Source organism: Gymnogyps californianus, chromosome 2 (assembly GCF_018139145.2).
Source record: "Gymnogyps californianus isolate 813 chromosome 2, ASM1813914v2, whole genome shotgun sequence".
NCBI classification, from domain to species: domain Eukaryota; kingdom Metazoa; phylum Chordata; class Aves; order Accipitriformes; family Cathartidae; genus Gymnogyps; species Gymnogyps californianus.
Window position 1 is genome coordinate 158093279 of NC_059472.1, and position 27623 is coordinate 158120901.

At 35.8% G+C, this 27623-nt stretch overlaps 1 protein-coding gene across 1 annotated transcript in view; it reads right to left on the reverse strand.

The window, feature by feature from the left end:
* UBE3C (ubiquitin protein ligase E3C) overlaps positions 1–27623 on the reverse strand; it is a 79295-nt gene that overhangs the window by 2567 nt on the left and 49105 nt on the right. Inside the window, exons 18-22 of the mRNA XM_050915866.1 lie at positions 26947–27194; positions 13869–14081; positions 5200–5388; positions 5038–5104; positions 4017–4147 (exon numbers count right to left, since the gene is read on the reverse strand). Coding sequence (XP_050771823.1) covers positions 4017–4147; positions 5038–5104; positions 5200–5388; positions 13869–14081; positions 26947–27194 — 848 coding nt within the window. The remainder of the gene's footprint in view (positions 1–4016; positions 4148–5037; positions 5105–5199; positions 5389–13868; positions 14082–26946; positions 27195–27623) is intronic.

Here is a 27623-nt window from a genome sequence, read left to right on the forward strand (position 1 = left end):
ATAACTATTTTTTTTTCTTCTGAGAAAGAATATAGTGAAAAATGTATTTACTTGTTACCTCTAAAGCACTGCTTTTGCTGGCAAGAAAGTATTCATTTTATCAAAAGCTTGCCTGAGGTAAAACAGTTCTGATTTTAGAAACTGGAAAAAAATCCCAGCTCCAAAGGCAAAAGGTCAATGAGATTCTAAGCTAAATTATTGTTCAAATGGAGGCCTTAAAAGTATTTCATGGCTAAAATGCTGCATTTTTAGTGTTCCTTTCAAAATGCTAATTGAATTCCCCTACTTTAGCTTTAAAAATGGAAAAATGAAGTTCTAAATTGAAATGTCATGCCAAGGGCACCGTTTGTTGCATAATTAAATACTGTACAGCGGGAAACTGCAATAGTTGGGAAGTGAAAAGTATCATCAATTTATTATGTGACCTGATTGGAACTTAACAATTTTCAACCACGCTTTAATGATATTTTTTTTGTCCGTAACAATCACATTTATTAAACTTATTAAACTTTAATTAGCTTTAGTAAATGTTATTCTGAGTCTGAATCTGGCAGTGAGAGTTTAAAATTTTTAAATGATGCAAAGCTAGACTGTGCTATCTACAAGCTATGAATATCAAGACATTTCCTTATCTTAAATTAACATGCACTAACTTTAAGAAAACGTGAAGGTTCCACAATATAAAGGATACAGAAGATTTCAGAGTGAGAACCAGAAATTGTGTTCCTCTCAGAAAAATATAGCACACGTTAAAACTGTAAACAAATTTTGAAGATAGCTTGTGTTAATGTCTACCATCAACATAAATATATTCAGACAGTTATTTGGCCGGTAATATTCAGCACTCCAGCAGCTTCGCATTCTTCACCTTCAAAGCTCTAAACAACACACTGTCATAGGCTACCAAGACATTACTGCTGATGACAATATCAGTTACCCACTTCCTTTTCTGGCAAACGTTTCCTGGCAAACCCCTGGTTTGTTGGTAAATCCGTGTTAACAAGATGCTACTGCAAGCACCATGCAAGTATTGACCTAACTCCTGCTCAGTGCCGCCCAGCAAAGCAGCAGTAATGCCTTTTCACTCTGCTTTCTGTTGCCAAGACTGTTGCATGTGGCTGAGCTCGCAAGTCCATTGTACAGTGAATTAATCTTTTAACTTACTGCTGTCATGCTGAAAATCTGACGACTATTTTACTTCCATTTCTTCCTAGCCAAGTACGTTAAAGTCAGGTTGTGGCCTGTCTCCCAAGTACATACACAAACTTCAGCTTTCCACATTTGGCTTCTTTCTAATATGTCACTGTCAGCCTTAATATTTTTAGACTTTTGATTCACTTCCTCCATCTCTTCAAATGTCACGCTGGCTACCTCACAGCTGGGTAGCTACATCTGCATTTCCTCCTCTCCCCTTGTAATTAAAAAGGATGACAACAAATGGAGACTTCTGTTTACTTTGTTTCCACACAATTGTTTCCCAATTCTCCCTTCATTATATGACTGATGTGCACTGTTCTATCTTGGTCTTATCCCACAGTTTTCTAATTGTTCTCCTCACTGTCCTATAAAATCCTGTTTGTTGCTAGAGTACTGTACAGTGATATTCACATGGACTTGGAGAGTTTAAGAGAAATGCTCGCAGGCTTTTAAGTAATCAATCACACAAATCAATCAATGAATACCCTAGATAGGATTCATGTCATTAAACAGCCATCTCCATTGTCTCCATATCCAAATCTAGTCACCCCACACACTCTTCACTGTTAAAGGAGATCTAAGTTAGTATGTTTTGTGGAGTCTAAGACATGATTCATTTCATCCTGAAGTAGACATGTGGAACAGTCAGACAAATTACCGACTGATAAGTGCCAATTCCTCTCCTAGGCGCCCATAAAAGGAGTGTAGCTGAGCTATAGATTATAGATACTGAAGATGGAGGATACATTGCCTGTCCATATGCTAACAGCACCACACAGCACTTGCTACAGCAACTGAATGGATTATGCAGAGGGTGAGACTGCACAGAGGGTTACAGAACGATTGTACCGAAGGGAGGTTTAAATGATCACACGCTGCAATGACAGTGCTGCATACCCGTATCACCTTACAAAGAAATAGGAAAATAAACAAAAGGACTGAAGAGGGAAAAGAATGTGAAGTTGCAGCATAAGGGGATAGATGGAAGTCACAGGAAAAGGGCCATGCTTCCCTGCAGAACGTGGCACTAGAAACAACTCTTCCACTTCAAAATCGCTCTGCAGCCTAAAAAAAAAAAGCTGTTTAAGCTACTGAGAGCATTCTTTCATCACCCCTAGCAACTGATCCACATACTACTGCATGACAACCCACGTATGCTTTTATATGTTTTAAATCATTCAAGTGTCAGAAGTCTGTGTCTGAGACCACTGTGATTTCAATACTGGAGTGTCTTCTTGTTTGTTTTCCAGAGGAAAACTGTATTTATGAAAAAAGTAAATCATCAAAATTTTGAAAATTCTAGAATTAATTTTGTTTAATTCAGTAAGAGAAAACCAGTGATAAGTACTACAAACATCTAAGTTGTGTGTGTGGAAGAGGAAGGTGGGGTTTTTTGTTTCATTTTTTACTTCTGACATCTTTATGTGTCGACCCCAGGACACGTCACAGGAAAGGGCCCAATTCCTAGAGCTGAGAAGAAATTCTTCTAGCATTCGCCTTTCAAGTATTTTTTTAAATGCTGATAAAAAACCCAAACAAAAAACCCCAAAAACATCCACCAGAATGAACTTTCACAGTACGATTCAAGAAAAAATTGTGCAAAATTCCAAGTATGTTGTTTCCATCTCCAGACTATTACGTGTATCTGAATTCCTTGCTCCTATATAAAATGTTAGTATCTGTCCCTGAATTATTTCTATAATGAGAAAATGTTCATTCAACACCACTTATTTTACAAAACAGCTAATAAAGCTTCACAACTTACACAATACCTGCATTCATTTCTTATGGGTTCATCTACCTATTTTACCTAATAAATGTAGGAAATTAGTTATTATCCAGTGCTAATTAAATATTGTACCACAGTACCTTATAATGTGAAAATTTAGTAAGTACGTGTACTCAAATTTTGTTTGGCAACAAGTCTTATTCTTACTCGTAAGGAACTGGATGATGCAATGCCTGTATTTGTTCCACATAAGACCACCTTTGTATTAATTTTACTAAATAGTACAACAGTAAAGATGCTGTTGACCACTGTACTAAAGGTGATGGTGTTGCTATGAAGCAATTTATTCTTTTATTTTCTTACAGAAGAGCATGGAATGTTCCCACATTTTAGAGGAAATGAAGTCCATGGCCAGTTCTTAGCCAGAATTTTGCAGCCCAGCTGAAACTCATGGGTAGAATATCCCCAGAATTTAGTTTCAAAATGTCTTGAACTTGCCTCAGCCTCTCTTTAGTTTTATAAGCAGTAGACATCAGTTTTCTTCATACTTAAGCTTCACTGTAAATAGCAATCTAAAGATAGCAGCAAAATATTTAGATATAAAGGGTAACGAGCCGTGACCCTATAAGCAGATAAATGGCAATTAGAAGGAAACACAATAAATTATCCATTTGAAGCGGGAGATGTAAGAGGTTCAAATTTAATAGCTGCTTTTATATCCTAAATCTTCTTTTGCCTGATTTAAAAGACATTATTCTTAACTCGACCTGTTCCTTGAAACTAGTAGCAATACTGCTTCTGCACAGTAACATGAAATGGCAGCAAGGATCTTCCACGACAAAGAGTAAGCGCTCTAACCAATGTGTTTGTAGGCTTATCAAATTTTACGGTTAGAACAGAAAACAAAACAACATTTCATTAAATATTTTGAAACTATACTCATTATACATGCAAATGCAAACAGTGAAGCTGCTTCTGTAGTCACAGAGGAACATTCTTCTCAAATTGTAAATTCCTACAGACAAGAAAAGCTTGTATTATAATCTGTAGTATTTACAAAAACTTGCCATGAAGTCGGGAAAACATATACCTTAAACCCTAGAAGAGGTGGTCGAGAGCAGCTTGTTACAAACTTGAGTAGTTTGCGTTTCTCTTCATCAGTGAAGCTTTCTACAACTCTCCAGAATATTTTAATCACAGGATGGTCTGCTGTGTAGCCACCTATAATGAGATTGAAATGATTTATAGGTAGAATAGTTTTATGTAACAAATAAATTCTTCAGAAAACCTAGCATCAATCTTTAAAAGCTTGGGGAAAATATAACCAGCAGGCTTACATTGCTGACTTCCAGTATCTATAGATCTCTTTGATCACTGCATTTTGAGTTTCCCAATCATTGCTTATCTATGACTACTATGTCCCTCACCTTCTTCACTGCAGTTTTCTTCACTGAATCCTATTTGTTTATTTTAAATTAATTTTATTTAGTTTAGCATTTACCTAGTAACTTTGGATTACTGCCTTTTACTCCAAGAGTTTCCAAAATCTGCAAGACTCAGGATGTTATTTAATGAACCAATTTACCTTGAGGTAAGCTCGGATGTGAACTGATGATATAGTAGCTACTTTTTGATTACATTCATGATAAATGCAGGGAAAAATGAAGTAAGATACCTTGCATTTCTCATAAGGAAAAAATATGAGCTCTCTATTCAGGCTGTCTGAGAAATGGTAAGTATCTGAATGCAGTGGTAGAAATGACTATCCCGAAGTCATTTGCAGACTTATTTTTAGGGCAACCAGACACAACCATTGACTAACACCCATTTAGAAAAGGAATTACATGTCCTCTAATTATCCGGCTATAAACTTGTATTTAAGTGTGCGAATAAAATAAACTGCATACCTGTATTTCCCAGCATTGATAAAATTAGATTGTAATTTTACCCAATCTTCTGAAATTCAGGCCCGTCTATAGAGTTTGGCGAAAGTTAACAACCAAAGTTAACAAGAATGACAACTTTTTTGTAAAAGGTAGGATAAAAAGCAAGTTTGTTTATTCCTGAGTCAGTCATAATACATTTTTTTAATTTAAGTAAAATACGCTTACCTGAATAGTTTGTGAAAGATTTAAGGTCATCCAAATTAATAGGAACCTGGGCACCAGAAATCAGAACCTAATAGTGAAGGAAATTAGAGTTACCTTACAGGCAAAAATTAGCATTTACTTCTGTTTAAAGCAGTTGTTTTCTGCAGTTTTAAGCAGAAGTACCTGTATTTCCTGTTGATCAAACATTCGAAGCCATTCAAGATTCACAACATTGGCCAGTCCCTGACGGAAAGCAAGGCAATGCTGTCGAATTTGTTTGTTTAACCTGTAGTCTGCCACCAGATGGATGTATGCGATTCGGTTAGCGCTGGTAACGGGAATATCTTTTCCACCTGGCTTCAGCTCAACCACCTATAAACATAACAATTTTCATCATCTTGGTAAACTTTAATTCTGTGTGCTGTAACCATAAAATTGAACTGCAAAACATTCTAGTAAGTGATGTATGTATGTGAAGTTTACTAGAATATGCTCAAGAATATTCACCTCAAAATAAGATAAAAGATTACGACAAGTTATAAAGATAGGGTTTTTCCTGTTTACTCATAAGAGCACATTCTCTGGCATCCAGTTTTTAGACCTAGACCTCCAGCTGCTAATGCAGCTGACCGCATGGCCCCGTGGTTTATTACCAGAAAGCGGATTCGTCGAATTCAGAGCTCTTTTATAGGAGACAGTGTGTAATACTAAATTCCCCACTGCAAGTCAGACAGAAACTGAGGTGAAAACCTTCCCCTTGGCAAGCTCGCCCCTAGCTTCACTGATGCTAATAAGTGCCCTGGAAGAGAGAGTAGCCTGTATAAGCACAGAGCTCACACAGAGCGCTATCCTTCCAGTTGGATTAGGAAAGATTTGCTTGAGTGGCTAGGCTCTTCTCTGTCTGTTCGGTGATCGTGAATTCTGCCAGATCACATTATGGTAAAAGCAATGTCCGCCGAGTCAAAATTAAGATTCTGATACAAGCCTAATTTACAGAATGATAAGCATTGACAATTCCTACTGTTGAAAATCCAAGTTATACATGCTCAGTACTTTCAACAAAAGTAAAAAACAAACAAACAAAATCAAGCCTAAACCTTGCTTTTCTACTGAGAAGCTTAACTTTTGTCCTTCAAGTACACCAAGATACCTCAGCATGGAAGAATTTTTAATGAAAAACCCCAAAACTGAAGATACTGTAATTGCATTAAGATATAAACCAGGATCAATGGTAGTTGTTATTAAAACACTAAAGACCTTTACATATTCTACTCTTTACTACATGAGGTTAATTTTGTTGAGTAGCAGCCCAACTGAAAGGTATTATTACAGTACTAAGAAGAGGATTAAAAAAACCTGAAAAGCTGAGGTACTGTCACCTTGTGAACCCTTCCAAAAAACAAACAAACAAAAAAAAAACCACAGTCTGTTTTTCTACACTCTGTAGTCAGCAATTTTTAAATTTTTTTTAAACAACTGTGCATTTCAGTCTGTGGTAACGATCACATCTTTAAAGCACAGAGAATTAAACACGTGAATAGCTTCTTTTGCAACATGCTACCTAATAATGTGAGCTGTTCTAGTACTAAGCAAAATGCAAAATGGTAAGATTAAAAATTCACAGTGCTTTTGAGCATTCAGATTTTTACTTGATTCATATCTTTTTAAGGCCAAAAGAGAACATTAAGATCTGTGAATCTGACCTCCCAGATAACACAGGCCAGAGGATTCTGTCTAGAGATTCCTGTATTTAACTCAATAAATCCACAGATGAGTTAGAGCACATTTTTTAGAGAGACAGGCAATCCTGGTGTAAAGACTCCATGTGATGGAGTATTTACCACTTTCCTTGGTAAGCTAGAACAACCTGAATTACAATAGGTGTTAAAAATACGTCTTACTTCCCACTTTAATCCTTCAGCTGCAAGCTTCTTGCTTTTGTTACACCTACAGTAAAACAACTCATCAACACTCCACCATGTCTGTGCACAGGTAGTACTGACTATGCTTAAATCCTACTCCCTGAAGAATTAAGTAAAATGAAGGTGTCAGTTTAGCTGACTCTGTTTCATACCCTGTGCACATTAGCTTGCTCCCCTCTGAGTGAGTCCCCTTCAACAAGAACCATGGACACAAGAGGCAGGATAGCTTTCCCTGGGGTCCACCCCTTGCAGAGGCAGGCATGCAATGCAGCCGGCCTCTCTAGGGGGTACAGGCCAGTACCTGGTGCCACTGCCCGGCCCGAGGGTGAGGATATTTTTACTGGTAAAGTCCACAAAGAGTATTAATAGAAGTATGGGACATGTTTCATACCACAGTGGAAACATCTGATGAGAAGGGGCCCCTGCGCTGCTAAGCTTTCTCCTCTGCTACTGCAGCCAACAACGCGGTCTAGAAATGTACTGTTTCCTCCCACTATAGTAGTTTTTCTATTGTCACTGGAAGGTTAGTCAATAATTGGATTCATCTAATGATTAGAAACATTCTAATTTCCACTTCCAGTCCAATGGGTAAAGTTTGTTCATACCCATCGTTCTTATTTCAATATTGTCCTATAGCTTCACCAGCTCTTTCCTTCCTCAATTATATCCATGACGTATTACTTATGGGCAGCAACTTCATTAATCTTCCCAGAGACTTTTTCACTGAACTAAAATAAGTCAGGTTCCTTTAACTTCCTCCTATAAAATACCCTTTTACAAAGCCTAACAAGATCAGAAAGCTTTCTCTTACTTATTATTCAGATTTCTGTCTTCTTTAGTGTTCCAGGATCAGAGCTACCAATGATGTTCTACATGAACAGATCATTGTTGAGACTTCAACACTACTAATACTTTGCTATCTGCCCACTTACAAATTTTCTCTATTTGTTTTGCAGAACTGCATAATTACTTGTTCTTTTGTCACTACTTCACCAAATACAATTCCCCTCTTTGAGGTATGGACACATTGAAATTGTCCATATTAAAGCATATTTGTATCACCTAACTCATCAAGCTTCTCTTAAGAATACGGACACCAACAATAAACTAACTAATAGTTACTATTCCATTTGCGTACAATAATTTCTGTGAGCTCAGTATTTACACAAAAAGATGCTTGAACTGACTTCCTTCCTAAAATAGCAAAAGGGAACTACTGGCAGGGTGTTCTAGAAAACTGCTGTGTTTTAAGATTCATCCCAGCACTAGGTGAAGTAAAACATCTAACCTTCCCTGCAGGTCAGCAAACAGAGATCAGGACACAGATTAATTTATGCTCATGTTTGCATTATAATAGTATTGTCTCCACAGTGGTCTAAGGATGTCAGGAAAGCTGTATTCATTGTATCATAAAAGCTATTCTCTCTCTCTCTCTCTGTTCTCCCTGCAAATCAGAGAAAAACGTGGTGTACTCTTTCTGATGACTATTTTTAGAAAATAGGAAAAAATATTTTTAAAATCCTATTTTTCCTTTTATTTTTATATTTTTAAGTAGCAAACCTTGATTTCTGATCCAGCAACACTTCTGTAGCTCCCTTTCCTCCCCACAACCCTGCATCGCCACAAGGAAGACTACAGCATTTAGTTAACCGAACTTCCTGGGGTTTTCCAGTGATCTAATTATCCATTTTCAGAGTTTGTCAATGTGAGATTAATTCTACCACCTTTTTGTCAAAGTATCATCACAGTCTGAAACAAAAGGGCTAACGTAGCAGGAATAATAAATATATTATGCCATAAAGGCTAAGAAGGATGTAAAACAGAAGACAGAAAATAGTAACATTTGGTAGCAGTAAAACCATAGTAAATGACGATGCAGTTCACTTTTTACTCATTCAATGTTTTCATGGCGTTTTAAAGGAACTATTGTAGAATTCCCACTTAATTCTAGATGCCAGGAATGATTCTTGAACAATTCCTTTTCAAAAAGGCCACAACACAATTTATTACATCTTAAAAGATTTATCTGCTTGCATTTTTATTTTTATCCATCCAATTTTCACCACTAGATGGTGCAAGATAATAACACAGGTTACACAGGATGGGCAAGAGTAGAAAACTACCCAAAACGTGCAGACTTCTGTTATCACCTTATTTTCTATTTTGTAGATCCAAGTTTAAACAAAACAAAAAAATCATTTTAACTTGGTTCATGATCAAAATCACATATTTTAAAAGCAATCAAATCATACATATTATTGAGATAAATATTCAGATCATTCAGACAATACCATAGATAACCGAATTCAATTCCATGCTCACAAAGTATGTCTTCAAAATGAAGGGGAAATACCAAAATGGGATAGAAAAGTCCCATATTTTCAAAAATGTGCAAGAAAAGGTGCTCTGCGTTTTTTAGTACCGTGGATAGAAGTATTGCATTAGGCCTCTGACTGAAGGTTAGATACACTTGGAACTACAGTTGCATGCACTTAGGGTTTTCTTGGCTATAAATTCAATTATATGTTTCTGCAGGTACATACCAAAAAAATGTGATCAACTTACGTTTATATTCTTATTTAAGAAAAACACCACAGTTTGTTAAAAAAAAAGTAAATCTCTATTTTATGTATAGTTGCAGTTCAAGTGAACAGTTCAGACGATCATTTTGAGTTATTATATCTACTATTTTGAACATTAGCATAATAATGAAGTAAATACACATCAAAAATCAGGAAAACAGCGAATAACATATTTGTCAAGCAGAATTCAGGGGATTTATCTTCTGGCTTATTGATAATAATCTGTCACACAAAGTCGATTTGTAATGTGATTACAGGCAGAAAATGGCAAGTCTCTGTTGGTGGACAAACTTAATGCTAGCTGCTGCTCAGACAGATCTGTCAGTGGCAGCTGCTTCCCAACCTAATAGGGAAAAAGGGAATATTTAGAGGGTAAAGTGGGAAATATTTTAGGAAAGAATAAGGGACCTGTCATCTAGGTATTCTTTTTTTGTGTATGAAGATGTAAGACATATATCTCCAGTGCAATTTCAAAAGTACTCTTACAGATAGTCAAGAACTTACAAACTTGTTTTTACGACAGATGAAAATATTTTCTCTTTTCTCTTGGACTTTGATCACTTTTGTTCACATCACCTCTAAAGTTTTTCCCCATTCTGACACTAAGTCGATAAAAGTTTTCTTTCCTTCCCTGTCATCTGCCTTCCAGATGTTCAGGCAGGAGTTCCAGGTAGGAGATTGCATTTGAATGTCTAAGAATGCATTTGCTGTAAGTGTTATAAATCTGCCTGAGAAGGATCAGCCTCAACTTAAATATTTTGCTTCTGAAAAAAACCCCAAATTATTCATCTAGGCCACTGTATCCTAGTAAAGAACCTGCCAAGACAGAAACTTTCAGAATTATTTTTAAGCCTTCAAAATTTTCTCTCAGGGAAATTTAAAGGCAAAGAACTCTCCTTTAGTGAGTCAACATATTTTCAGTAACAGCAATGGCATTCACGTCTGTTTAAAAAGCCAAGGAAGGTGTCTCAACACCAACTTCCATACTATATGGATTTCATAGAAACTGCTGCCATATATATCATAGTGCTTTTCTGTGGATTTGTGCTTCTACGCTTTATTTATGGAGTCTTCTGATTATGCAGTCTTCCGATCATATTCAACTGTTCTGATTCATGTAGTATCAAGAATCAATGTTTGAGAAGACTCGCTGAAGTACAGAATCTTAACATTTTTGAAGGAAGAGGAATACGTATTTGAATCTTCCTCTCTTCCCTTGGACAGCCACAAAACTCACCTTCCTCACTGAGAGAGAAGGAGGCGGCGGGGAGCAAGGTCTGAAAAGAGGAGGTATTTTCTTGAATTTGTTAACCTTACACTTATTATAAGCATTTTATAACCATTTTATCACCATCTAATCTACAAGATAAAAGGAAAAATAAAATCAATATACACAGCTACATGAAGGCACCTGTAACTACAGGCTGACATTTTTTGGAGACTTTTTTACTGGCTACCATTTTATGCAGCAGATCCAACAGTTGAAATCTAGGCTGGTATCACTGTATTAGATAATTCTTTATCAGAAGCTAAAGCTATTTGGGGTTGGAAGATAAGGTTGATGGCATAGCTCCCCTAATTAGCAGGTCTAATGTGCAAATTATTAAGTACCTTTTTCAACTTCTGGTGAATGCACTTTGACAATAGTTTAATGGGATCTAAAAGCACATTACAGGATTGGAATCAATACGCTGATAATAGAATTTCTACCTTCTACTACTGACAGAGGCAATAGAGCCCCTTTTGAATGTGTCTTTCATTGCAGATAATGCTTTTGTGCCACAGTTGCTGGATGGACACTGTCATGAGGATAGCTATTTACAATGATAGATTTATGATGCATTTATTGGGCACTAACTTATTAGACACTAAAGTGGTTGTTTAGCTGAAAACTAGAGATAATGTACATTCAACATAAGGAGTGCAAATTAAGCTCTTTTCCCAAAGTGAATTAGTCTTACCTTGACACAATTAATTAGTATGCAACGGTTACGTGAGTCAAATACCAGACAAAATGTATTTATCCATATGAGGTTTATTAAGATAATGAAGTATAAAAAGTAACTTGTTGCATTAGAACACAGAAGACGATGACAAGACCCAATTAGTTCTGTTGAACTACACTAACATGCAGTCTCATTAAAAGATGGTTAATACTTCACGGATATAGTGTTTTCTCTCCAAGTATAAACATAGCAAAACAGCATCAGAATCTTTAACTTACATTACATTTCATTTAGTTACTCAGAAACTCACTATTATATTTAATCTTCCTTTTAAAGTTATGCCGAACAATTAAAAATCAAAAGTCTTGATAATACTAGCCATAGCCCTCAGAGAATTTTAACGAAGAAATTAGGCTTCTTGGCAAGAATGCACTTTTTACAAGTTTTTGTTGCAGTAGGTAGAGCTGGCAACATCTCTAACTTAGATCTCCTCCTATGTTACTTCTGAGCTATTTCTCTTTTCTATGTCCTTCTACCTTACTTGCTGAACTAGGTTCTAACTTGTGTGGCTAATTTTTGAGGACATACAGAGTAGATGTATAAAGTATGGAAACCAAAACCTCTCCAGAAAATATTAGCTACTTTTCAGTTGTAATTAGAGACTAAACTGGATTTGTATTAGCTGTGATCAACAAAACTATTACTTTAAGTGCATTTAAATGAATGGCTTTGGAATACAAACAACAGACTTTTTTTTCCCCCAGAAAATCCTGGGTTATATTGGAAACTGCCATCTTGTGTGCTTTGCAACCTCGTAACCAAATACATGGATACTACAGAACTCAATTCGGTATCAGTCACTTAGAGCACATGCTACAACAGAGCAGGTGCTCTACTGTACAATATTGTACAATAGAGTAGGCGCTCTAAGAATGTGCTTTTTGATACATCTGTATCACATGCCTTTATTTCAAGTTTTTGAGTGTTTTTCTGAAGACAGTGCAGGTCAGAAGGTTTCGTATAAGGAGTGTAACCCAGGGAAAAAATGACATATGGCATATGTTTAAGATGAAACATTACTTATATCAGGCAATTGTTGACTCTCCCTTTCAGTATGATTCAGGAACCCCATATCTGAGGATACTATTTAAAAATTGTAATGCAATCCAGGTTTTAGGATCTTCCAAAATGACTGGAAATAGATGACAGAAGAGTAAAGATAATGTCCGAGCTTGATGCTGTTAAAGCAGAAGTCTTGGACATCAAACTTGCTATGATTTAAGCAGCAGTAGAGAACTCAACCTAGCAATTCCCAGGACTAGCTGCTGCACCTCAGTGGTGCTGCTGCTTCTGTGAGACGTGCATAGTCCCAGGCTTCCCTGACCAACAGGCAAACCCAAGAGAACTGCGCACCTCCTTTTACAGTCTTTGTTTCTTCCACAAGAAACAAGGCTGAATTCAGATGCTTCTGCATGTCACAATGTGGTCAGGTCTACTTTTTTGATCCAATTATTAATTAAATACCATAATCAAGTGTAAGTAGACCATAACTAGTACACAATTTTAAATCCTCAAAAATGAAAGAGGAAGCATGACAGAAGACTTTAACTACGGAGATTAACTGTATTAGCACGTAAAGGCACACTTTTCAAGCTCTAGTGACATTTATTTTCTACTATGAGCATAAGTGATCTTTAGTACTCACAACAGAGCAAATAAAAGCCATAATCAAATTATATAGTACAATTGCATTAAAAACTCATACTTAAGGACCTAACTAACTGGTCCTAACTAACTGCTTTTTAGAAGCACTGAACACCCATTTCTCCCCTCTGACTCACCTGGTGTCTCAGGCACTCAAAAAAAAAAAAATTTTTAAAAAAAAAATTAAGGTCTAAGTTCAGGCCCTCTACTTTGAAAATTACAGCTAAAGCAGACAACGCTTATCTTACAATAAAGGGTCATTGTTATTTAAAAACATTCTGATATCTAACTCTGATTCCAAAACCAGGCAGTACACTTCTATAGTTTACATATCATCTAACTTTTGCAATTATTTGAAGTGCAATCAAAGAAACAACATAAAATATTTTGTTCAAGAAATTATCTCGGGCAATAGAACTTTTCATGTATGACTGTTAGAAAATAATCACTATAGTTTACTACTTAAAAGACCAGACCTTTAAGTCATCATCAAAAGTGGTTTGTTTTTTTTTTTTAAGTACACTATTAGTTATTGTCTACTCCAAATATTGAGTCAGAATCCCTGTGATGCCTCACAACACAAAGCACCTTTAACAGTTGTTTCCTATCACTTTTAAATTAAAAAATGAATTAGTAGGGGTAGTAATGATTCATCAGTCATACATAAAAGGAAAAAAAAAAGCAAAAGTCATTCTTACCTGTGCTTCCCCAAGGTCATTATTTACCACAGTGAAGTTTAGTCCAAGTTCTTCCACATCCCCTTCATAGCTCTTGAGAAAAAGCAAATTTTTGTACATTTCTGGATCTAATGAAGCTAAATGATGAATGTCAACATCAGCACTTGTCCCCAGTAATTTTGAGAGGAAAAAACTAGCAAATGGCAGCTCCACCAGCATATTTTCATAAAGAGCCTGAAAAACAAAGCCATTTAAAGTACATTAGATTGCATATATGCAGGAATTCTGAATGCTATTGTCTATTTCTTGACCTTTTGGTAATTCCTTCTTGATTTGGTGCCTGAATATGATCTTCTGGTATGGCAACAGCCCAGATATTGCATGAAGTTAAAAGTATTCATCCGAAGTTTGAAATTTGAATATTCTTGTGAAATACCAAGCTCCTAAATTTTACAAATTAATTATGTGGCGATTTAAAAGGTAAGGTCACTGCTTATCTGTCATTAATCTTCTTGTCCGAAGTATGACAGCAAACAGGAAGTGTATCAATTGCATAGATTGGCAAGAAAAGCAAAGTTTGCTAACGGACAATGCAACTACAGCAAGAATGTCTTCCAAAAAAAGTTAGCATCTCTACATCCATTAGCGTTGTCACAAGCAATATTTTTCCATTCATATCAACTGCTACATGTAAAATAGTCTGCCCCTTAAAAATAACTATGTAAAAACAGTACATTTTAAACTAATGCAAATAAACGATTTCTCTTGCATGTTATACAGATTCATCGCTGCATATTTTTGGTGAATTCTACTGCTTAATGGCATCATCAAACCATCCTAATTTCTAAGCCGAGAGCTAACCAGTTATGACTGTATCATATGTCAAATCCTTCCTATGCCTGACACTGTTACACCTGTCAAAAGATTACTGAACCAAAAGTGAGCCTGACCTGAATATGCAGCGCTCATGAAAAATGTATTTTTTTCTGTAAACTGAGAGTTTCCTCAAGAATTTTAAAAAATGCACAAAACTCCAGCAATACCACTCTCAGTTGATCTACTGTATGACCACATTTCCATGTAATGCAAAGCAACATTGCATATTTTTCATACAATAAGTAACAATTTCTTGTTGATCGGAAGAAAAAAGTACTTATGGTAGCTCTCAAAAGGAGAGATGATAACTTCAGAGCTAGAAAGAGAAAGCATGACATCATTTACAGAAAGCCTACATGAATAAAGGAAAAATAAAAGACCATTGCCTTTAAAAAAACATTCCTGAAACATGCTGTCTGTGCATAGCCTTTCCCATTGTCCCGTTTGTTTGCCACATGAGCACCTCTAACAATGACAACCAAATCTTTACGGTATCATTAATATCACTGCCAGGCTGATCAGAAAAGGCATCATCAACATAACATCATTGTTTGTTCTCTTTTTACTCTTCAAGAGCAGTGTTTTGGCATTACTTAATTCCTCCATAATCTGCTGCAAACTTAGAAAAGGAAGCACAATGAGCAAAAAAAGGAAAAAAAGAAGAATAAATGTAGCCGTAATCACTCAATGATATTCCAACAAAGATGTTAAGAAAAATATACACAATTTCTTAAACTTTTGAAAGAACATTTCTGTGAGGTGAATTAGACCTTGCAGAAAGAATTGAGAATAACGAGTTCAAAGCCAAAGGGTGCATTATATTTAGAGCTATATGATTTATTCAAGGTGTAGAAGTCAAAATCCTCATTTGTATAGTTGACTTTAAAAGCAAACTAGAGGGATAAATCATTAATTTGCAATGTATAAGGTCAGTGTTTGCTGTTCCTGCATTAGTAACAATAAAGCCATTGTAATTCCTTAAATATATCAAAGCTACCCGAATTTAAAATGGAATTCCATCTATGACTCATAAAATGTAAATGTAGAGGTGTAATTTTTTACACAAGGCAGGTTTAAGCCTTTAGAGCATTTAATATACAAGGACTAATAAATGATAGCACTAAAAACTATGATCACATCAGCTAAATGGATTATAAATTAAATTTCCATAATGTATGCAACTGAAATACAAATGTAGACATAAATCAAGGTATTTTCTAAACACAGGTTAATTACACAAATTCAAAACCTGTCTATTTTTTATGCAAAATAATCCACTTAGCATTTTTCAAACTGGTCTTAAGTCTTAGCCACTTGCAACACTTGATCCTAGAAGCCTATCAATAATTCCTTGTCAGGAAAAAACAGCAATAGGTATATTGAAGAAACTTGTATGTTATTTTTCAAGTGTCTGTCTTTTATGAGTGTTTATTGCTAGAAATTGTGCCAAAATGATTTGAAATAAAAAGGATTAATTATAGTAGAAGCTTTTTAATATAAGTGAGTGCAGCTGCAATGCAATTAATGCAAATTGTGACGCTATCAGGAAAATAAATGTGAACAACATCACTGGCTATTTCTGTTTGCTGCCAAATAACTTCAGTAATTTACTACATTAAGAATCAATAAAAAAATAATGCATTTCAAATGCATCACTATTAATCTTCAGGTAGTTCCAAAGTGAACATTTATAACTTCATCTAAAAACTATATAAAGCATTTTTAAATAAAGTAAATTGTGCAACTTGAGAATAACTTTAATTACTCCTTCTTCTCTTAGCTAAGTGATTGCAAAATTTAAAACAAAGTATTTATGGAAACAAGACAAACAGTAGTGTTTTAATTAGTTTGAAAGTCAAGCTATCCTAATAAAGTTTAATAAAAAATGCACTAAAACTCTGGTAAATAAAATGATGATAAACTTCATTTTTGTTTCAAAGAGGTAAATTACAACATTACAGCTCCAGCACTGTACACAGAGGCTGAGAAATGCTGTGTACAACTGACTATGACTAAATAAACTAAAACTTTATTTTTCAGTTTCCATCTAACTTCCCTGTTTCTCAGTCAGCATAAACTGATCAAAACCTGTTGCTGCCAAAAGATGTGATTCCACCCATTCCTGCCAGAGCAATGAAACCAGTCAGCTTGCTGATTCAAATGGGTTTGTTTTCAAGCAGAGTAGTTGTATAGTAGAGGTTACATGAGCATTACAACATGCTGAATGAGGTTCAAAATTTGCAGATTATTTGTGTTGTGCTTTGTTTGGGGTGTTGAGTTTTGGGTTTGGGGGCTGGGGGGGTGCTGGTGGACACAGCACGGACACTGTCTGAAGTTGAGCTTGCTTTCAAATCAGAATCAGATCCAGCTCACAGCTACGGCTGAAACTGGGTAGGAACAGCAAGACCATTTGTTTCAATGGGAGCACAACCTTACAGCAGCCAGTTGCTCGTGGAAGTCCACCCTGACAGGTGTTTTTCTTACTGCAGCTAATCTAATGGCCAAAAGGGGAGATTCACTCCTTCCCTCTTTTCCCCTAGTGAATTGTCTTGGGGAGCTAGAAGTTACCTGATTTTAAGCTTAGTTTTCTGCCCGTTGAACTCTGAACTGGCCTTCTGCAACATCAACATAAAGGAGGCAGGAACACAGCATCAGTGACATGCAAGGGAATGGTGACCACCTCTTACAGAGGTAACCAGCTGTCAGATTAATTAGCTGCAATATGAAGCTACACCGTTAGTATGTACTTTAATACAATATAAGGTCACGCTCTCCCCACAGAAGCAGTCCTCTTTTTTCCTCCAGCAGCCAATGAGCAACAACACTGACGGAAGAAACTGGCTTGCTCTCAGAGGGAGGCAACTACTTCTGTTTGTAAGTCAGAAGTTCCCGTTCATACACTGCTTCAAGAGATCAAAGCCAGCAAGCTTAACCAATATATATTTTAAAACAAATCTCTTCTCAAAATTCAAGTACTCTCACACTTTGGCAAGTTTCCTTTAACTCTTATGGTCGTCACCTATGGGACCGATGCCATTCTATGATGAATTCTGAGAGTTCACGTTCCCACACTGTCTCTATCCTGCAGTCCCATAAACTACAATTGACTTACATAAAGCAAAAAATCCAGATAGGAAGTCATGAAAGGAGCAACTGGTGGTCAAATATGACATTAGACGTCTAGTCTCTAACGTTTAGATGGGGGCGGGGGGAGGGGCCAGAACCAAACACCTTAACAGAGACTATATACCTCTGCCTCCTCAACAGGCTGGGAGTATTAGCATTCCACTTTCACGGAAGTGCAATTTGCAGATGCAAGCTTGGGGCAAGAGGCCAGTCTGAAGCAGAGACAGGGATGTCTACATCAAGGGCAATCACACAAGCACTGTAATGCTTGTCAGGCGATGCATTCCCAGTAGCTAAAATGTTATGTCTGCTGAAAGGGCCAACCTGGGTTTCCCAGCACTATTTCAAACTCATGTAGGTTAGGGATGCTCTTTAGGCAAAGTTATGACATCTCTAGATAACCATTAAAATAACTTAAAAGCTTCTGAAACAACTAAACAAAACAAAGCAAACAAACAAATCTGTTTTTCGGTAACAAATCATTTTTGGTACTCTTCACCCCAGTGTTTTCCCAATTATCTCAAGATGCCTTGCTAGCCTTCCCTCCCCCCCCCAATAAACGGTTAAAAGAAGTTTTTTCTAGTTAAAAGACTGAGAGCAATTATTTCACTATGGAGGAAGTAGTATTCAGTAAAAGGAGCTTCATACACCTCCCTCGCTCTCTGTGTGTGAATGTCTGTAGAACACACCAGAATATTAAAAACAAGCAAAATAACAGAAAGCCTACTGTGGTTAATAGGTTTTGACTTCATGCACAAAGCACACAGTCTGAAGCCTATTGTTTCTCTTTTAAATAATATTAGCTAGTGGTGATTACAGTACAGTTCAACTATACATACTGTTCAACTATAATTGATTGCAACATGGACTAGCTACAAAAGCCTTTACTCAATTCAGTGACACAGATCACAACTTGGTCATCTAAAGTGAAAAATACTATGTTCAGATACTTACGAATATACTGAACGCATTCATTAAACACCTATGATGGGGGAACAAGGAATGGTGCTTTAAGGCAAGCAACTTTCAGAATGTAGGCATGCAATTAGTAGCTTTAATATATTATGGAAGAAAGATCTCAGCTGGAAGGACAGCTGTATACAGTACACAGTAAGAAAGGAAGAAAAATTACAGTTCTCTGGGCAAGGAGGACTTTTTTCTTGTTTTCAACATAATGAGAATAATATCTGACTGGGACTATACATGGTAACTATCACGTATTATTTAAGTACTACATGGTCACACGAGGTATTCGTCAGGTATGACCCCAAGATTTAGGAAACAGCTCTTCAGAAAGAAAAGACTTTGCACCATGTTTTAAAACTGGACAAAATTTAAGCTAGTCTAGTCATTTCAGACAAATTAGCCATATATAGTAGAGGTTACATGAGCATTACAACATGCTGAATAAGGTTCAAACTGTGTCAACAAATTCACAGATGAACCAACTAAACCTCCCTGACTGTAAGGCAGCTTCAGTGCCTTTACTTACACTTTCAGGTCTACAATTAATTCTCTCATTTATTATTTCAACTAAAATCTTTCTTAAGAAAAATAATTAATCAGTCATTGCTCCTACTTTCCATTAATCCTTTACAACCCAGAACTGTATTTTAAAACCAAAACAATGCTAAAGTCATGCCCCTAGAAAGACACACGGCTTATGGGCTGAGGCAGTAAATGACTAGGCTTAAATTCAGTTATTTCCCTAATCAGCCCCAAGACCATAACCCTTTCTATTTCAGTCATTTTAAACAGTTACTATTAAATAATACTTAGCACTTACAGAGTGCAATAGATCTTCAAAGCTGTACAGAACCATTAATAAAAATGATGGAAAAATAGCAAAACCATTAGAACTTCCTTCTACCTTATTATTTATATCCTAGAAATATCTCATCACACTCACAAAGCCTTTAGGGCCAGCAAAGCCTCTTCTACCCTAATGAAAAAGATAAAACTAAAAATATAAGTTATATTAAAATTAACATGTACTCATATTTTTGAAGCACTTTTAAAGCTAGCATTTAGTAGTTTTAAGATAAAATAATTTCTTACAGATATACTTAATAATGTGCTTTAAAGTGAGCAAAACAAATTGATATTGTTCCTAATGCCAATATGATAAAATAAAACTAATTCTATCAAATGTGTGTCACAATGCGATGAGTCTGCTACCTGGTAGCTTTAAGTCACTGTTTCTCAGTTCTCTGAGCTCTACAATAGCACAGACATCTAGATGCATTTGTATCACCGTAGCAATGGAAAATCTGGTACATTATCTTCCCTACAGGACTGCGAAAATTCATAGTGTACTTTTTGTTCAAATACTGGATGCCTTTTCTGTTTTTTAAAAAAGTAGGAGCACAAAATTCCACAGCTAGATGCCTGTAATTAGGCTTCTGAGAGAGCTTTATTAACACGCCTTGCGGCAGTGCTAGTATCCTCAGATTTAAAGATATTTTTTTCAGAAAAAGTAAAGCCTTTTGTAAATTGGTTTTACTTCTGATTTCCCACTCACTGGGAATTTGAAGGTCAGTAAGTACAAGTTCATAGAAGTTCCAGAGATTTGGGGTAGCAACACTCAGATGCAAAGGGCCTGCCTGTCAAATTTGCTGCAGTCAGTGTAAATACCTGAAATGGATTGCAGGTGTGTGATAAGCACAAAATGAACTCATGACTGACTCATGAACGCATTACCATAAAAATGTAGGGATCCATTTCCAAAGACTCCATTGGAGCATATCAGGTATAATGACCTTGAGTTAATTTTTAACTGAAAAATGGAAAGTCATGCTAGTATTTTTATTCTAAGAATTTTGGACATTTTTAGTTTTATTACAAGAATTTTTATTACCAAAATAGAGTGCTTTGGCAATGTTGGTACTTGCAGAAAACCACCATTTCAGCAGCCTGGTACTTTCTTTCTGTTTTAATAGGAACAGTTATCTCTGTAACTTACTCCATGTATAGGATATAAATTGCTATCAATGTCATTTGGGGGGTTTTGAGGTATGAGAGAGGGAAGGACTAGAGGTACCTGTGGAAGCACTGGATAACTGATAGTTATCATTCACTACTGAAGTTCCAGTAAAGGCTTAATAGATTTTTCTTGTCTCAAATTTAAACATAATTTAGTAAGAACTGAAGATAAAAGGAAGACATCTCCTCCTTATTTAAGTTCTAATCTTCTGAAAAATTGAAACATTTACTACTATATAACTAACCTCTATATATGCTTCTAAGATAAATCTGTATTTTAACAGCAGTGAAACTAGTCATTTTCGAAGACAGTTCAAATAGAATAAAGAATTGCAGTAAATATTCCAAACCTAATTGATTGAAATGGATGTAGGTGTTCCCAACTGCGAAAAAAGACCAGGATACCATTACCACACACTCTAACTGTTTATTTATTCCCTGTCTAGGAACCTGATTTAGAGGCAATAAAATCCAATCAGTACACAAACCAGAAGCAGGAATCATCTGCTAATGGAACTTTTAATTGAGGAGTGACCACTGACATGAGGTAATTCTTTCCATGCAGAACTCCTTGCAGAGACCTCTATGCACTTTATCACGGTAAACAATCACTAACATATGCATTAAAGAAAATTTAAATACATTATGACCCAATAAATATCACAATCCATCAATACACACTTTTCCTTCCTAAAGATTTAGAGTTAAAATACCACATTTCAGTAGTCTTTTAGTGCTAGACATATATTTACAAGGTTAGTACTAATGTAGCTATTTGTAATCAAAAGATAATTGGCTATGTTAAATGAACCAGTACACAAAGGAATTGTCAAGCTGAATAACCGTGTCAGAAAAACAGATTCAGATTAGTTTACATCTACATTCATAAATCATGAAATAAATTCCATAAGGTATGAATTTTGCTCTCTTATGATTGTGTTTCTGCACTGTAAATGTATAATTAAAAGAGCATGCCACTTTACATGGTAAATTCCTGTTTTGATTCCATTTCAGATGATTCAGGATTTTCCAAGACAAATGATCATCAGCTAACTTGCTTTTAAGCAAAACGCTGAGTCTACAAAATGATGTGCAGGGTAACTGAAATTAATAAAACAAAAAGTTTACACAAACTACGTCCTTTTTGTATCAGTATCACTAACTCCATACCTACCTTTCTAGGTACTAGTAGTATCAATTGTGGCTGCAGCACAAAGCAATTAAGAGTACTGATTTAAGCCAAGCCAAAGTGGATCTTAATTAAATGGACAGTAAGCAAAGGGAAAGGGTAGCCTAAAAATCAGAAGGAAAAAAACCCCACCCTTCAACAGTCAGAGAAACAGAGGAAGAGTAGCAGTGCAATGTTTGATGCACCATCCTATCCAATATTCAAGTATACGAAACCCAGTTCTTCTCATTGTAGTTTTCTTGCTTTGTTTTCTCTCTACAAGCTTTTGGTGCAAAAAGGGCACACAATTATGTTACTAGAAACATTTGCTTGAAGGTTTTAACTCCGTATGTGCAGCTTATTAATGATTTAAGAGTTTAGGATCTGATCCAGATCTTGCTGTGAAAAGACTCCCTCTGATTCAATCCGCTTTAGATAAGGCCCGAGGATGTTTAAGAACGACTTCAGTTTTTCTGCAAAATGGATGCTATAGACACTGCTAATCTTAGAATTGTACCCTCCAGCCAGGAATAATATCTCACACAACAAATGATCTATCACAGCTCTATTCAAAGTTACAAACAGTAACCACAAGGCACACTCTCTAAGATATAGAAAAATAATCTAATCAATAATCAATGGTCCCACATTTACTACTAGGGTAATAAAATTTGTATTTGCTCTACTATTACCCTTCTAATGTTTAATTTTACCAAAAGACATATGACTTTTTTCCAATTATATATATTTAACAACATTTAGATACATGCACAGAACAGTCCGTTGTATCTTAAATCAGTATAGTAACCTATAAAAAGTCATATGAAAATACACAACTTAAACCTTCATCAATGTAATATCCACCAGGCCACACAAATTACTGACCTCCTATATAACATTAAATATTAATGATCAAAGACTAAACCTATATTGTCTCATCTATCCATCATCAAAATAATGCCAAAATTTAAAATAAACACATTATTTTTGCTCAGTACTTGCTGCTTCTTCTATCAAAGTTCTTTATTTGGATCCACAAAGGAAGGAGTCAGTTCAAAACAACAGCAACTCAAAACACATTTTGTTCTTTATACTGCCTTCTCAACTATTTAAGACAAAAGCTTAAGTCTTCGCAAAACAAATCTAAAACTTTTCAGAAAACTCCAGTGTCTTCCAAGGACTGCAGATTCTATTGCTTAGAAAAAGAGACTTAATATTTAAAAGATAGTGCATGTTCTTCAGCAACATGAATGCACGACTCACTAGTGCTCTTCAATATGCTGGAATAAGAGAAGAGAAATGGAGATGGTAGAATTCAGTATAACCAAAGATGCTGAGTGTATTAGATCAAAATCTCTAGTGTCAGAAAGAGTCACTTCGTTAAACGTGCAAAGACAATCATTGCAAAACATAATACATGCAAGAACTAGCAGGTTTATGTCAAAAAGGAAGAAGAGGAAACCATAAAAATTATCATTCTAATCTCTCTATGGACTTCCTGCCATATCCTTAAACTAATGCTGATACGTCATGAAATTTAAGTAAATTACCATAAGAATTACTACTTGATGTCAAATAATTCCAAATGCAAAGAATGTCCTTTTCCACAACACCTCTCACACTAACATCATTGAATAAATACAAATGTAAACTGGAAATGGAGAAAGATAATATGGTATACAAGACTGAGCTTAGGTCTGAACAGGGTGAAGTTCAGAATTTAATTCTGTATCTGTCACTGTTCTACTGATGATTTTTTCTGTCACAATGGTTAACCAGTGTTTCCCTCCTTTCAGGTTTGCAGCAGACCATTCAAGAATCAGCACGGAGAAAATCCTCATTTAAGATTCTCAGGTGTTGCTTCCAAACTTCCCTTCTCTGGCTATGTGGCTTGAAGTTTTGGCAGCCTGTCAAAATAGCAACTTTTGTGTTCTCCTGAGCCAAGTCCACTACATTGCCAAAGCTGCAGCAGGAAAGCCTGTACATGGAAAGATTTTTAGTGCTGCCAGAACAACTACTGCATGTGGAAAGGAAGTTAAACCAAATCAGGTGCCTCCCCACAGCCCAATCCTACCTACGGAGAGAGCAAAAGGATTACAACATCCCATCCATACTTCTGGGACACCACATGGGACAACAAGACTTTACTTTCCAGACAGGACAACAAAGAGAATTTGGGGCTAGAACACCTCTGTCTGAACATCCCCAACAGCCCAGAACACCCTCAGCTCTCAAGCAAAGCCTAGGACTCAAAGTCACTGCTATGCTTCCAGTGGGCGAAACTGAAAGGTTCAAGTTTCAGGCCCTGCCAGTGGTGGGAGACTGCTACCAGAGGTGTGCATGGTAAGCTGAGCTTTTACTTTTAAGGAAGAGAAAGGAAAATGCTTAAAAGACACCAATGTTAAAATAATATTTACATTACAGAGTAAAGTCACTGGAAGTTGAGAAATGTAAACTTCGGAAGTGTTTGAGTAGCTGTTGTTTAAGCAAACTCATTTCTGCTTTTTTTTTTAAGAATGATTTCAGACAACATATGCAATTACATGATCACATGGTATTATTTCTACAAGACCTTTTGCTCATTCAGTGATCAGTAAAAGTTGCACAGACAGCCATGCAGTTTGTAGAGTATACAGATTTCAATTTCTTCACTAACTACAAAAATACACCCCAAATAGTCAATAATTTATCTAGGGTTAAAATAATTTAAGTTTTTAGATACACCATTTTTAAAGGTAAGTTTTAAATTTTCAGATGTTTCTACTTCTGAACTGACCAATTAACACAGAAAATGTCAAGCTCTTAGAAACTTCCTGATGAGAAGAAAAACTGAATTAGGTGTAAATCTATGGTACTGAAAGTTAAATGCATGTGGATATTAGTATGAAATGGTTACCAAGACACAGAGAATTTCTATAAATTATTATATTTTAATGTATTTGTTTTCTGATAAGACTGAAACTTCTTACGTGAGAGTTTTTGGTGGCAGCGCTCTTTACATACTGGTTTCCACAAATAAGAAATTGCTGTGGATGCCTGATTGCTTCCTTTGCATTATATCTATTTTGTTTACAAAGGGGCTTTTAATAATCCACTATTGCTCTCAAATAACCCTGTGCAAAGCATAAAATGGACACATTTTTGAAAACGGGTGAGTGAGTATTCAATAACTTAACCAAGATCACAATACTGGCAGGTTTTGAATAGTATGATCGTGCCTTATCTTTCTGTTTAATTCATCAAGTCTCTAAATACACTACTAAAAAGGTGTCTGTGCACCTGGGTAGGGGTAATTATTAAGTAACACTGTCAATTCTTACCTTATGTAAACATACTGCAAATACAAAAACAATTTATGCTTTCAAAATGTTAAATAATAGATACTCTGATTTTAAAAAGACAAAACCAGAACTATACTTGTAGCATTCTATGGGAGATAGAACACATTTTGCAACTTCTGTCTTATGCTAGTATTTGAAATCCAATTACAGAAGGCAATGTGTTGTTTTGACAGAGGAAAGTAAAGATTCAAAATTACAGTCTTTTTTTTTTAAATAATGTTTCAAACTTCCCCTTGACAATTGAGCCCTGCCCCATTCCTAGATAAACACTAAACATTTTTGGAGTGAAGTAACTTCCTCACGATACCACAGCAGTATTCGTCTCCCCACTCCAAAAATCTATAGATGCAGAAAGAAAATGAAGCCTTGGATAGGTAACATAGGTCATAATTACAAACTATTGTATTAGTACTGAATCCATCTCCCATTAAGAGCGGGAACATCCTTCAAAGATTATTTTATTGAAATGGCCGATTTGAAATTTTCATTATTTAACAAGTTTGGATATTGCAATAGCTAGGATGCATTAACAGAGAATTTGCCTACAAAGTGGCATTTTCATCTCAGTCAGCTGACTGGCAACTCTGAAGAACAGCACTCTGTTTCAACAACTCAAGTTTGCCAGCAATATCCTCTTAAACTGCTTCCAGCTACACTAAGAGGACATCCAACTATATGTTAAATCTCACTGCAAGTCAGCAGGATTTTAGCCTCCAAAATAATTCAGGCAGTTAAATGGGACTTTCACATCTTGAATACCTTCAGTTTTAGATAGCTGAGTAGCAATCAATACATTTTTTTCTGAAATGGAATTTGTATTCCAAACTTTGTTTCACAATTATTAGCTTTACAAAAGTTATTTCAAGGGCTTAGAAGGAAATAGCTTCAGTACTAACCCTGACCATAAAAGAAAACGGAACATAATGAATGTCTGGAATGGTTTCTCTCTTTTTTCTTTTTTTTTTCTCCCCTTCCCTTCATTTTTCATCTAGCTTAACAAGTGTGTATTAGTCTTTGAACATTCACAACACCAAAAGCACTAAAGCACCAAGCACTAAAACTCAAGAAAGATGCAAAATGTACGAAAAACCAAGCAGAATAAGTGAAAGTTAATTTGCATATGGCTCAAGTATGGTAAATGCTCATGGCAAATCTTAAATGCTAGCAAGAATTGTACACCTCATACAACTAGAAACTGTTTGTTTCTGAAAATATTAATTCCATATATTCCAAATGATAAAACAGCAGTCATATTCCAGAAAGCTCTAGGTTAAAAATCACCATAAGCAGAGTAGTTCTATTGGCATCAACCAACTTAACTTTAAGCAAGAGGATAAACACGGAAGACGACATATACACACTTTGCTCAACTGGCAGTCAGGGTATCGCAAATCCTCTGTACTTCTCACATATGTAACTTATTAAAATGAACCAGAGATTTGGGCAATATGTGGAAATAATGTTCAGATCCAGTATCTGAACGTTATTTTTCCTCAGCTCTAGAAAAATCATCATTTTTTCCCATCTACCCTTATCTAAAAAGAAAAAACATTACCGAATAATTTCAGTACTGTGATAGGTTTATATTATACAACCCTGTTTTTACCTTGCCAAGCATTCTTCCAAGAAAGTAGTAATGTCGGGCGTAAGAGTCTCCAACGAGCATCTGTGCAGCAGGGTTAGGGTAAAGAAGTCCCTCATTGGTGGTCTTAAAAAATCCCTGGTTAGGGTTAAATCCTGATTTAAGTAGTTCATTCAGAAATTCTCTGAAAATTCCACCACCATCAATACCAGCTTCATCAAGACCATGTGCATTAAGTAAGTGAACACGAATGCGCTTTTTTAGGTCAGGTTCTGCAGAGAAAGGAGAGAGACAAACTCAAATACAACTATCTGCTTGAATTTTGTTTGGATAAAAACACATGTAACTACACATACAAACATATCTACACTAACTTTATATAAAAAATTAAACTAGTAAATAGTAACAAAAATCTATTACTGGCTTGAATTTTTGAATATTCAGTATATGAAACTCACTTCATACAAAGGGTCTTGCTTTAAGAGTCATCGAAAGATGGAGTGGGAAGACACTAGGTAGGGGAAGAAAAAAAAAATCCTACAAACTATTTTAAAGAGGCCCAAGAATAACTTGAAAATTCTATTTATATAAAATATCGTGAAAGCAAGGTTCAACTTTTTCCTGTCTGAAGGAACCGTCAATAAGCACTGCGTTCCCTTAGAGGGGCTGACTGTCAAGCTACACCATTAAATAATATTACT